The sequence below is a fragment of the Rattus rattus genome, chromosome 8 (assembly GCF_011064425.1).
Source record: "Rattus rattus isolate New Zealand chromosome 8, Rrattus_CSIRO_v1, whole genome shotgun sequence".
Taxonomy (NCBI): domain Eukaryota; kingdom Metazoa; phylum Chordata; class Mammalia; order Rodentia; family Muridae; genus Rattus; species Rattus rattus.
Genome location: NC_046161.1, coordinates 77051208 through 77064629, shown reverse-complemented (window position 1 = coordinate 77064629; position 13422 = coordinate 77051208). Strand labels below are relative to the sequence as shown.

The 13422-nt window shown below is 36.0% G+C and overlaps 1 protein-coding gene across 1 annotated transcript in view; it reads left to right on the top strand.

The window, feature by feature from the left end:
• Positions 1 to 13422, top strand: part of Phip (pleckstrin homology domain interacting protein) — a 117057-nt gene that overhangs the window by 90114 nt on the left and 13521 nt on the right. The window contains 6 exon segments of the mRNA XM_032909356.1: positions 2181 to 2336; positions 3085 to 3205; positions 6946 to 7071; positions 10991 to 11060; positions 11351 to 11401; positions 12459 to 12608. Coding sequence (XP_032765247.1) covers positions 2181 to 2336; positions 3085 to 3205; positions 6946 to 7071; positions 10991 to 11060; positions 11351 to 11401; positions 12459 to 12608 — 674 coding nt within the window.

Sequence of the window (13422 nt, the reverse complement as noted above, 5' to 3'; positions counted from 1 at the left end):
GCCCTAGTTACTGTTTTTTAATAATAAGGCTGGTTTACTGCTTGAGTTGAATCCCAGTTTTCAAGAGACAAAGGCAGGAATCTACCATAAGCTAAGGTTGGATAGTAAGAGCTTGATTCAACAAAGTAATAAACTTGATATCCTTTAAGTTTATTGTGACCAGCAAATAGAAAATATTTAATGGAAGTATTAATTGTAAACCTGTTACGTAGTACAAAATTAGAGAAGTTTTAGCACTGAATATGTTGATAGACTTTGCCTATCTGGAATCTATGATTTAAAAGGGAGATTGAAATTAATATAGTACAACTAAATAGAAAGCTGTTTTATTATTCATTCTTTACATGGATTGGGGGAGGCATCTAAAACCATTTTTTGTAACATCAGCAAATAGTCATTAAGGAATGAAACTTCTAAATGGAAGTATCAATGTATGGCTTTGTCTTGGCATTTTGTGTGTACTAGTTCCCAAGTCTCAAAATCACTTTCTTAGGGCTCATATTCCATTACATGTAACACATATGGAATGTTCAATGGCTAAGGGCAGTTATAATTAATAACAGTAACTGTGACTTTCCATATAATCTAGGAGAATTGGGATTGTGGGATTAGTCCTGTGAAAGTGAATTATGACGTATTTCTGATTCTGGAAGACTGAATGTGGTTGAAGCATGATGATTACACTTGACTGTCAGGTTTTGTTTTGAGTTTTTAAAAAGTAGGACACATTTGTATGTGCCCAAAAGGTTTGTAAGTGGCTTTTATTAGATTATAAATTACTATTTGTATATTAGGATCCTTTCCATTCTGTGTTGTTTAGAATTCTAAATGATTTCTGCCTGTATCTTCAGGTAGAGATTTTTAAAAAATAACAAGAAAAATAATCTGACATAATAGAAATAAATCTTTATAAATGTGATTTTTGAGTAATTAATATACTGTAAAAAAATTACTAGAGAGATTCCTCAAGTTTAAGGCAAGCCTCATCTACATAGTAGTAGCTTCCTGGCTATTTAGGCTACATAGTGAAACCTTTTCTTAAAACAAAACACTACAAACAAAGAAACCAAAAGGGGTAATGGGGAAGATGGCTCAGCAGTCAGAATCACTGGACTCTCTTCCAGAGTACTTGGTTTTAATTCCCAGCTCATAACCATTTGTAAATCTGCCAACAGGAACTCCAGCACTCTCTTCTGCTCTCTTTAGGCACCAGGGATATACTTGGTACACACACATACATTCAGGCAAAACACCCATACATGTGGAATCAATAAATATGTAATTTTAAAAAGTTCTTAATTTTCTAACTTGCTGCCACATGTGGTTATTGTGAGTATTAAATAGGAAGTGAACTCAGTCAGGAAAAATTAAAACAATCCTCATGTTGATAGTCTTGGTCATTTAATACGACTAGTCAACATTTCCATTTCACTGCTCAGGTAGAAATATTGAAAAATAGAAAATATCATTATCAACTTGTAAAGTCACCTGGCTTCCCGTTTTGTCTATCTTTGTGAGTTTAAGTCTCGTGTTTAAATCTGGTATGGTTTGATTGCTGTGAGCTCACAGTTGGCCTAATGAAGAAATGAGATTGGCTTTGTTGTATTGGGGCTAGTTTTCCTTTTAGTCTCAATGATACTAACTATTTTTATGCCTCTTTGTCTGTTGATGGTTCTGATGGAATTTGGTTTTATTTGGGTGCACATACCTACACACATAGTTAATTTGATTGCATACAGTGTTTAGATTCTGTTGTAGTTAGTTTTAAAGGAAATAAATAACCTGGTTTATTTGCAGAGTCAGAAATGGAAGATTTAAAACTTCCTCTTAGCATTCGTAATTCTCTATTTTTGCTAGAAAATTTGAGAATTTGATTAAAATATTATTGAAATTTTTATCAGTTCATTTTAACATTTTTTAAATGATAGTTGAATTAGGAGATAGATTAAAAATTGAAATTCTTTTGTAGAAATTTTCTCTTCGAGGTATAAAACTGGATTGTAATACACTTATTAGATATAAATAACCATTTAGCTTTAAATGTCATATCTTTGTTAAGAATACATTTCTATTTAAAACATTTTCCCATTATGAAAATTGTAATTTTTTTATCAATTATTTCTAAAGAAAAACTCTTCACTAATTACTACTGTTCATTGATGTGTTTACCTGCATTTCAGCTGTGTTTCCAGAAGAACTGGGTACCAGTGTTCCTTTAACTGATGTTGAATGTAGGTCACTAATTTATAAACCTCTTGATGGAGAATGGGGAGCCAATCCCAGGGATGAAGAATGTGAAAGAATTGTTGGAGGAATAAATCAGTTGATGACACTAGGTAAGTAACAGTAACAGTAGTGTAGAAATCCTTCTAAGTTACATGAACTTCCGGTAGCTAAATTTTAGGTGTCTGCCATATTTGTAAAGTTCTTAAACTCAATGGACATGATATGAACTGAAAGAGGAAGGTAATTCAAAGTTATATTTAGTTATTTGGGTAACTATGCTTGTTTTCTTATGACTTGGCACATACATAGGTTTTTACAAAGGGAAAGAAATGGAATATGGTCTTATATTTCTGGTATGTGAAAATAAAAGTAAACTGACAAAAAATTTGCTTATCTGGACTCTGTGCTGGAGATTGTTATGGTATTTATAGTATATACTAGCAGTCCAAAATCAACTTAAAACGACATAGGGTAATACTCAAAAATTAAGAGTAAGAACTGAAAATTCTGGGCGTACTGTTGTATGTAGAAGTTTTGTCTTTTGATTTTCTCTTTTCCCTCATATGTCAAGGATCAGACTGAAGGCCTTGTTCATGCACACACTCTATCACTGAGCCGTCTACCCAACCTCAGTCTGATAAAGTGGAAACTATAAAAGTCATCTTATAAATACTGTCTTAAACAGCTTTATTAATATTTTAAGTTTAAACTAGCTTAAAAAATATAATGATCTTAACTTGTGTTCTAGATTTTGCTCTATTTTTCTTGTGTTGATAAGTTTATATTTATATTTCTTCATCCTAATGTACCAGCAAATTTTACAATACAGAAAATAGATTTCTAACCTTATTTTTTCAGATATTGCTTCTGCATTTGTGGCTCCTGTGGATCTTCAAGCTTATCCCATGTATTGCACTGTGGTGGCATACCCAACGGACCTAAGTACCATTAAACAAAGACTGGAAAACAGGTTTTACAGGTTAGAGCCATTTGCTCTTGCAATAACAAAAGAACACTAATGGATTTTTTTTTTTTTAATCCAGTTACTAAAAGTCTATGCGAATGTTTCTGAGTTTTGGCTATACAGAGATAGACGTGAATTCCATAGGAATCGTTAAAATCAAGTCAGATTAGGTCCTTGTACTTTGCATTTCTTGAGAATTCCCTACAGCGTTGATGCTGCTGACCTATGGGATTATGAGTGAATACTGATTCTATCATAGGCATTCTGTAAGTCAAGCCTAAAGGTTCATTTCTCATTAATGTACTAGAATATTTAATAGATTTTCTATAAATTTCTCAATTTTGTCTATTGAGATTTTTAAATGCTTATGAAAATACAATTAGAAAGGATTTATAAAAGTTTTTATAGCTTTGTTTAAGCTATTATGGTTAATTTGCTTCTTTTGGGTAGCATGTTTTGACTGCTAGTGAGTTTTTAGGGGTTTTTTGGGGGGGTTGTGTGTTTTGTTTTAATGTACATAATAATTGTATTAAAATTTCTTTTATGATCAGTTTTTTAATTTTAAGGTTTTTAATTTATATTATGTACTGATGTTTTTCTGTATAAAATGTAGTGTTGCTTCTCTGACTGCTGAGTTAGAAGCTTGGGTATAGCACTGAGAACACTACTTTGTCCTTACTGACTAGCTTGGGCCTTCTCACAGCAGTAGTACTGACATGTGAACTGGAAGAGTCTTTCTTTCTGCCTTGTTTGCATTGGTGGGTGAGACGGCAGAGCAGAATAAAATAGAGCACACCTTGATGTAAGGTGTTCTCACTGGGGTGAGGTCCAGTTGCTGCCTGTTGTAGCATTATCATTTGTGTCTCCTAATACCATGCATTATAAGTTTTGTCTGCTAGTAACGTAATGCCTTATTTTACATAATTATTACAATCAGCATTTTAAGCATATGTATAGGAATTCCCATGGCTACAATTACATGCTTTTATTCTGTAGAATCATATTTGTTCACAAGTAAATAAGATTAACTGTTACTCAGGTTCATTGTGTTCTCAAAAAATGTCTTCAGATTATCTTTGCTTTTAGAAATAGAATTGTGAAATACCAGAATTTTTTAGCATTGCCAAGTATTTGGAAATAATACCTAGTTAGGATCCTTGCAGATTCTCTTCCTCTTTTTATGTTTTGTAAACAGTCTGTTGATTGCCTTTCATCTTTACATGTTAGTTACTAGTAGTATAATTAAAATTATTTCCTTTTGTGTAGAAATGGGGAGATGAAGTGATAACATGCATTTTAGGGAAAACAAACAGTAAAGGCTATAACCTTGTCCCTCTTCTGCCACTTTTCCCATAGAAATCCCCTTCTGAAAAGCAGCACTGTTGATAGTCTGCTATGTCTTATTTCAGACATTTTCTATACAATTTATATTTTTCTCTTAATAAAAACTGAGTTTTATTGTTATTTTAGAGACTTGTTTTATTTTTTTTAATTGGATATTTTATTTATTTACATTTCAAATGTTATCCCCTTTCCTGGTTTCCCATCTGCAAACCCTCTATCATATCCCCCCTTTCCCTGCTTCTGTGAGGCTGCTCACCCACCCACCCACTACCGCCTCACCACCCTAGCATTCCTCTTATACTGGGGCATCAAGTCTTCACAGGACCAAGGGCTACCAGGGTTACCCCTCCCAGTCCTTTCTCTAACTCCTCCATCAGGGTCCCTATGATCAATCAGTCTAATGATTGGCTTTGAGCATCCGCATATGTATTGGTCAAGATCTGGCAGAGCCTCTCAAGAGACACCCACACAGGCTCCTCTCAGCAAGCACTTCTTGTCGTCAGCCATAATGTCTAAGTTTTGTGACTGTATATGGGATGGATACCCAGATCAGGCAGTCTCTGATTGACCTTCAGTCTCTGTTCCACTCTTTGTCCCAGTATTTCCTTTAGACTGGAGCAATTCTGGGTTAAAATTTTGGAGATGAGTGAGTGGCCCTATCCCTCAACTGGGGGACCATGCCTAACCTCTGGATATGGTCTCAACAGGTTCTCCTTCCCCTTTGTGGGATATTTCAACTAATTTCATCCTGTGGGGTCCTGGCAGGCTCTTGCTTTCCTGGCATCTGGGACATTCTGTTGGTTACCCCCAGTTCCCCATTCCCCATTGCTACACATCTGTGCTCAATTTCTTGACCCTCTGTACATTCCTCCATCTCCTCCCACACCTGATTCTGCCCCTTCTTTTTCTCTTCCACCTTCTCTCTTCCTCCCAAGTTCCTCCCACTCTTTACTTTCCTTGATTATTTTGTTCCCCCTTCTAAGAAGGACTGAAGCATTCACTCTTTGATCTTCCTTCCTCTTGAGCTTCATGTGGTCTCTTAGTTGTATCATGGGTATTCCAAACTCATTGCCTGATAGCCACTTATCAGTGAGTACGTACCGTATGTGTTCTTTGGTAGACTGAATTACCTCTCTGAGAATGATGTTTTCTTTCATGAAGTCACTGTTTTTGATAGCTGAGTAGTACTCCATTGTATACTCCACATTTTCTGTATCCATTCCTCTGTTGAAGGACATCTGGTTTGTTTCCAGTTTCTGGCTGTTATAAATAAGGCTACTGTGAACATAGTGGAGCATGTGTCCTTGTTAAATGTTGGGTCATCTTTTTGGTGTATGACCAGGAGTGGTGTAGCTGGGTCCTCGGGTAGTTCTATCTCCAATTTTCTGAGGAAACTCAAGACTGATTTTCAGAGTGGTTGTACCAGCTTGCAATCCCACCAACAATGGAGGAGTGTTCCTCTTTCTCCACATCCTCACCAGCATCTGTTGTCACCTGAGTTTTTGATCTTAGCCATTCTGACTGGTGTGAGGTAGAATCTCAGGGTTGTTTTGATTTGCATTTCCCCGATGGCCAAGGATGTTGAACATTTCTTTAGGTACTTCTCAGCCATTCGATATTCCTCAGCTGAGAATTTTTTGTTTAGCTCTATACCCCATTTTTAATAGGGTTATTTGGTTCTCTGGAGTCTAACTTCTTGAATTCTTTGTATATATTGGATATTAGCCCTCTATTGGATGTCGGATTGGTAAAGAAAGATCATTTCCCAATTTGTCGGTTGCCGTTTTGTCCTTTGCTTTACGGAAGCTTTGCAATCTTATGAGGTCCAATTTGTTGATTCTTGATCTTAGAGCATAAGCCATTGGTATTCTCTTCAGGAAAATTTCCCCTGTGCCCATGTGTTTGAGGCTCCTCCCCACTTTTTCATTTATTATTTTCGGTGTATCTGGTTTTTATATGAAGCTACTTGATCTGCTTGAACTTGAGCTTTGTACAGGGCCATAAGAATGGGTTGATTTGCATTCTTCTGTATGCTGTCAGTTGAACCAGCACCATTTGTTGAAAATGCTCTTTTTTCCATTGATTTCAGCTTCAAAGATGAAGTGGCCATAGGTGTGTGGGTTCATTTCTGTGTCTATTCCACTGATCTACCTGTCTGTCTCTGTACCAATATCATGCAGTTTTTATCACTATTGCTCTGTAATACAGCTTGAGGTCAGGGTTGGTGATTCTCCCAGATGTTCTTTTATTGTTGAGAATAGTTTTCACTATCCTAGGTTTAGAGATGTTTTTAAGATTTTAATAATTTAATTGTTTTAATAGTGAAACTTAAATGTCAGATGTTGTAATTTTAAATTGTGTACACTTATAAAGATTTCTGTTTGTTTTCTTTCTTTCTTACTTTTTTTTAGGCGCTTTTCATCCCTAATGTGGGAAGTTCGATATATAGAACATAATACACGAACATTTAATGAGCCAGGAAGTCCAATTGTGAAGTCTGCTAAATTTGTGACCGATCTTCTTCTGCATTTTATAAAGTGAGTTATATATCCATGCTTTAGTATAATGTTATAGTGATGGCATGATTTTAAAATGTGAACTAATTTAAAGTGTAAAGTGCTAAAATGTAAACAGTTTACAATCATCTTTTACATAGATGGTGTTATCATGTAAGCATAGTTCCTCTTTTAAACTGTAAAATCTTAGTGTAAAGAAAAAAATTCAAGTCACACTTACTGGCTCCTGCCTTTCAGCCCAGCATTAGGGAGGTAGAAATAGTTGAATTTGAGGCCAGTGTGGTCTAGCTATAGAGTTTTAAGACCAGGTAGTGCTACATAGTATGGCTCTGATCAGGAAAAAAGCTCACACCTTCAAACATTCGTATGAATGGTTACCTTTACCTTCATAAATGTGTGTGCACCACATATATGCAGTACCCACAGAAGCCAGAAAAGGGTGTCAGATCTTCTGGAATCGAGTGACTAGTGGCTTTTATTTTATTTTATTGAATCTATTTATTTATTCACCTCACACCCTGTATCAGCCCTTCCTTTCCATCCAGGATCCCTGTATGCAAGTCCTTTCCCCATTCTCCTTAGAAAAGGAAGACCCCCTGTACCCTGCACGTCAAGGTCCTGTGGGACTAGGTATATCCTCTCCCACTGAGGCCAGAGAGTGCTGTTTATTTAGGGGTGCAGGATCCACAGAGAGGCACACAGACTCAGGAACAGCCCTTGTTCCAGATGTTTGGGTGACCCATATAAAGACCAAGCTACAGGTGGCAGAGATTATTTTATCTGATGTTTCCAATTGAGGAAATGTAAGGCTTTGGAAGGTTGCCTTAGCCAATTTGCACATTAAAATGAATCCTTGCCATTTGATTTGCAAAGTTTTCATTTTAACATATTAGGCAGTACAGCAAGGTAGGTAAATTTGAATTTCCAAGGTTTTTTGTCACCTCAGCTACTTGGGAGGCTGAGGCAAGATTGAGAACAATTTGGGCAATGTTAAGAGACACTTCTTTCCTTCCTACTGTTTTGGGTCCTCCTGGCCTTCAACTCATAAGTCTGCCTGCCTATGCCTCCAGAAATTGGATTACAGATATGAACTACCGTCTTACCTCAGGAGACATCTCAAATGGAGAAAAAAATCCTTTACAAAGTTTGCATTCTAATCAACAGTCCCATAAGTTAGTATGGATAGTAGACATAAACACATTTCCTCCTTTTCTCAGCTATTATGTACCCTAAGAAGGCATTAAGCCTTAGATATTGAAGCCAGATGCCTAACTTAACTATATAAAATATAGTTAAATATAAATGTTGCATATTAATGTCACTATTCATTTTGGGGACTTTTTTTGCTACTTTTGTTTAAAATGAGGTAGTATTGTATTTTATAAGAACACTCAGCTACAACCACATTTTATTGTAATATAATAGAGAAAATATTCAGGCTTTTAAACAGTAGTTCTCAACCTGTAGGTTTAGAACCCTCTGAAGATCAATACTAGATATCCTTTATATATCAGATATTTACATTACAATTCACAACACTAACAAATGAAAGTTCTAAAGTTGCAAGAAAATAATTTATGGTTGGGTTACCACAACATGAAAAACTGTATTAAAAGTTCGCAACTTTAAGAAGGTTGAAAACTATTGTTCTGTGAACATAACCTGAGGATTTATCTCTTATTCTTGAAATCAGTGGGTTTTTTGCTGAGTTACAGGTATTTTCTTTATAGGGTTAATTAGCAAAATTAATATGAGTAGCTAAATAATTATAAGGTTATTGACTTAGTTACACTGTGTGGTTACAATGTGAGACCCCCTTTGAAAACATCTTGTGACTTTTTTCTCTCTGGTGTTTGGGGGCTTTTTACCACCTAAGTGAGGTTAGTAACATTTATTGATTACCTGGGAAACTCTTCTCTATAACATCTCTTTCAAACTGTCTAAAACTACATAATAAATTCATATTAAAATGAAGAAGAAAAAATGTTACTTGGATTAGTCTCTGAAAACACATTCCATTCAAATAGTTACTTGGCAGCTAGAGACATAGCTTAGTGATTGAACACTGTTTTTGGAAAACCCTGGGTTCTGACACCAATACCATCAAGAACATAGTCATTAACTTGAAGTGAAGGTTATGTGTCCAGACAGGGTCTCTCTGTGTCGCCTTAGCTGTCCTGGGATTTGTTCTGCAGACCAGGCTGGCCTCAGACTCAAGAGATGCACCTGCCTCTGCCTCCTGAGTGCGGGGACTAAGGACAGGCACCACCACTGCCCGGCAGATTTAAAGAATTAGCTCTAAAGTAAATGCCTATAGTTTTGGTGGTGCTGGTAGTGGTGGAGTTTTCTGTTTTTTTTTTTTTTTTTTAAATAAAATTTGTAGCTAATAGATTTTAAGATAGCTAGGTCTTGAAATTTTGATGATTGTACTTTTTCAGTTGACTATTCAGCAAATATTTTAAGTAATACATACGTACAAAGTGATGTAATAAGTACTTGGCGATAGAATAATTATACTTTAGTTCTGTAGTAGAGTTTTATGATTTATAGTTTAGTGAACATGGGCTAATCAGAGAATTACGAAAGTAGCAAACTTGGTATACTAGTACATAGTCGAAGAATCTTATTTTTACAGATGAAGTAGATGCTGATGAATTCAGGAAAAGGTAGGTCAGGAAATTCATTCAAGGTAAGAGAAAGAATTATGTGAAGTGATAAAAATGATGAAAAGAGTTGAAGTTGATAAAAATGATGAAGAAAGAGTTGAGGGCTCAGTGAGATGTCTCAGCAGATAAGGATCTTAGACCCTAACCTGATGATCTAGTTCGATTCCAAGTGCCTACAAGGTGGAAAGGAGAAATGAGAGGATCGAATTGTTCTCTGTCCTTATGCACACATAGCATGTGTGTTCCTCTTCTCCAGTAGATCAGCTCTACTGTTTTGTTTAAAGAATGAGTTCGTGCAGTTGAGATTACAAATGAAGTCATAGGTGTTGCTGTACTTTTGGGTTGGACCAAATCAAATCATCAAGTTCCTTGATTGCCAACCTAAGGAACTAATCTTTTAGAAAAGATAAACCTTTACTGTGTTGTTGTATATGTGTCTGCATGGTGTGTTTATGCAAATGTCTGTCCCTTCAGAAATGTGTCAGATCTCCTGGAGCTGGAGTGCCAACAGTTGTAAACTTCCTGATAAGCATGCTGGAAACTGAACTGGTCCTTTGGAAGGACAGTATGCACTCTTTAACGAGCCATCCCTTTAACTTTTAGGATATAGACTTCCTAAAATATGAGTTCTAAAAGCAAATAAATGTTAAAAGTATTTTGATATACTCAGTTTGTTTTACACTGTGCCTCAAAATATTCATTTCAGTATAGATAAAATCTGATAAATCTGATAAAATCTGATAAAACCTCAAGACAAGATGAAAAGCATAAATATCTGTTACCATGGATCAAGAGTGGGTGAGGCTTAGTTTATGGAAATGAGAAAAGGGAAGGGACCAAGAAATGTAAGGCTAGAATTCACAGTAGCAGACCATTGAGTTTTAAAGAGAAAGGGACAGTGAAAATTTGAGATGCCTCATGACTGTAAAGGCGATGTGCTGTTGGAAAAAGAGAGAGACAGTACAGGAGAGTGTTGAGGAAGTTAGGTCAGACAGAAAGTCGTAGGAGACAACTAAAGATATGTTATGGAATACTTCCACTTAAGATGGATAGTCACAGGAATTAGAAGACCATATATGTTCTTTACCTTAAATCAAGTGCGAATTGAATTTTTCACATTGAAATCAGTCATAAAGGACATGAACTAAATGTATATGGAAAGTGTAATCAACAAATGCCAAAATTTTTTGGCTTAAAGTTTTTAATCTTAGGAACAAATTCTTAAAGAAAATTCACATAGCTCTAATCAGACATCAACATTTTCTTTTATTTAGGGATCAGACTTGTTATAACATAATTCCACTTTACAACTCCATGAAGAAGAAAGTTTTGTCTGACTCTGAGGTATGTAACTTACTTCACTGTGATTACTACATTAGTTAACACTGCATATTATAGAATTCTAAATAAGATTTACATGTAAGTAGTTTTCAGATTAAAGTATTAGAGCATCGCTTTTCCCAGTACTATATATTAACTGTTGCTATCATATTTAGAATTTACTTGAGGTTGAAAACAAATTTTAATGGGTGGAGACTTTCCTCAGTCAAGTGCATTATTCATTTTCTAAAAAAAAACTACCAAGTGATAAGGTCTAGGATGTTTCATAGATTGGATGTTTTATTGCCTAAAAGGAAGAAGAGAAAGATGCTGATGTTCCAGGAACTTCTACCCGAAAAAGGAAGGTAACAGCATTTTGGTTTTTAATCACTTTTGCTTTTTTTTTTTTTTAACAGAAGTTTTTTGTTGTATTAAGTATACTGAAAGTTTATTTATTCTTAATTAATATTAAAAGTAACTGAAGTGTTCAAATAATTTTTATGTGTATTTTCCTGAGAAAGATTTATATTTTACATGGGTTTGAACATCCCTAATCTGAAAATCAAGTGTTCAAAAAACTTTTAAGTTCTGAGCAATGATGCTCAAAAAGTTTATTTTGGTGTTTGGATTGATTTAGAATTCCTCAACCAATAAATACTATGCAAATATTACAAAATAAAGAGACTTGAAGTACAAACCACTTCTCCTGCCAAGCTTTCAGATCAGGAGTGCTCAGTCTGGGCTTCAGTATGGAAGCTTGTAGTAAAAGCACAGCCTGTGGCTAGTGTGACACCTTTGTGAGGACAGTTCCAGCTCTGCAGGCATCAGGACCAGAGTTCAATCCCTAGCATCCACATAAAAGTAGCTCAGTTGTAATTCCAGTGCTGGGGAGGTGAAGGCAGGAGGTTCCTTCAGGCTTGCTAGCCAGTGAGCCCATTGTCACTGTGAGATGCTGAACAAGGATGTTTTCACTGGTTAAGAGAACATATAGTTGGGTTCCTAACCCTATGTTGGGACAGTTAACAGCCACTTGAGGGTGTGTTCTGATGCCTCTAACCTTTGTACTTATGTGCAGTATTCGCTCACATGCATATAATTGAAGATAAATTCCATCTGTGGGCATGCTGACACACACCTTCAATCTCAGTAGGAGAGAGGCAGGTTTCTATGAGCTTAGGCCAGCTTGGCCTACGTAGTAAGTCCTAAGCCTGCCAGGGCTACATAGAAATAAATGGAAAATAATACTTTAAAATGAAAACAGAGTTGATGGCTCCTGAGGAAAGGTACCTGATGTGTCACATAGGCCTCCCATGTGAGTGTAAGTATACATGCCCTGCCCCATGAATGAGTGAAGGAACGAACGAAGGAATGCAGAAATGGACAAATAGGACTTGTGTTGCTACTTGTGCATCTTTATTTCAGGATCATCAACCTAGAAGGAGGTTACGCAACAGAGCTCAGTCTTACGATATTCAAGCATGGAAGAAGCAATGTCAAGAGTTATTAAATCTCATATTTCAATGTGAAGATTCAGAACCTTTTCGACAGCCAGTGGATCTTCTTGAATATCCAGTGAGTATTTCTAAGATTACTTTTATACAACTGTTTTCATTGCAGGGCTTCATTTCTTCATTCATTCATTCATTCATTCATTCATTCATTCATTCATGATTTCATCACCTATTCAGTTACAAAGAACTCAAGTTGGAAACTGGTAGGATGGAAAGAGACCAAACATAAACCTGAAAAGAACTGACTTATTCTTCTACCTATTCTTTACCTGTTTTGTAACGTAGAGTAAGTCTCTTAGTTTTCACTATAATAGAATTTTTTACTAACTCTGCTAGTTTGCTTTCTATTGCTGTAGTAAACACCATGAACCAAAAGCAACGTGGGGAGGGGAAGTGCTTCTTTACAGATTAGAGTCCTTCATGAAGGGAAGCTGAGGCAGGAACTGAAGCAAAAACAATGGAGGAAGGATGTGTGCTGCTTGCTCGGCTACTTGTCTTGTCCAGGACCTACCTGCACAAGGGCACCACATTCCACATCGACATTTATCAATCCAAAGAGTGTCCCCGATAGAGCTAACTGTGTGCACATTTGATGGGAGCAATTTCTTACTGTCTTACCTCTTCCCAGATAACTTGTGTCAAGATGACCAAAAACAAACAAAAAGCTTTACCAGCACAAACGCTTTACTTCTCCCTATTAGTTCTGAGAGCTTACAGCTGTTACCTAGACAGCAGAAATGATGCCTCTTTTTCTCATGGAACTGTGATGATAAAATGAAAATACGTGATAGATAGTTGTAATGGTGAAAGAATTGCTACTTTGAATTATCTGTTAAAATTACTATATGTTTATTATGACTAGTTGACATCCATAG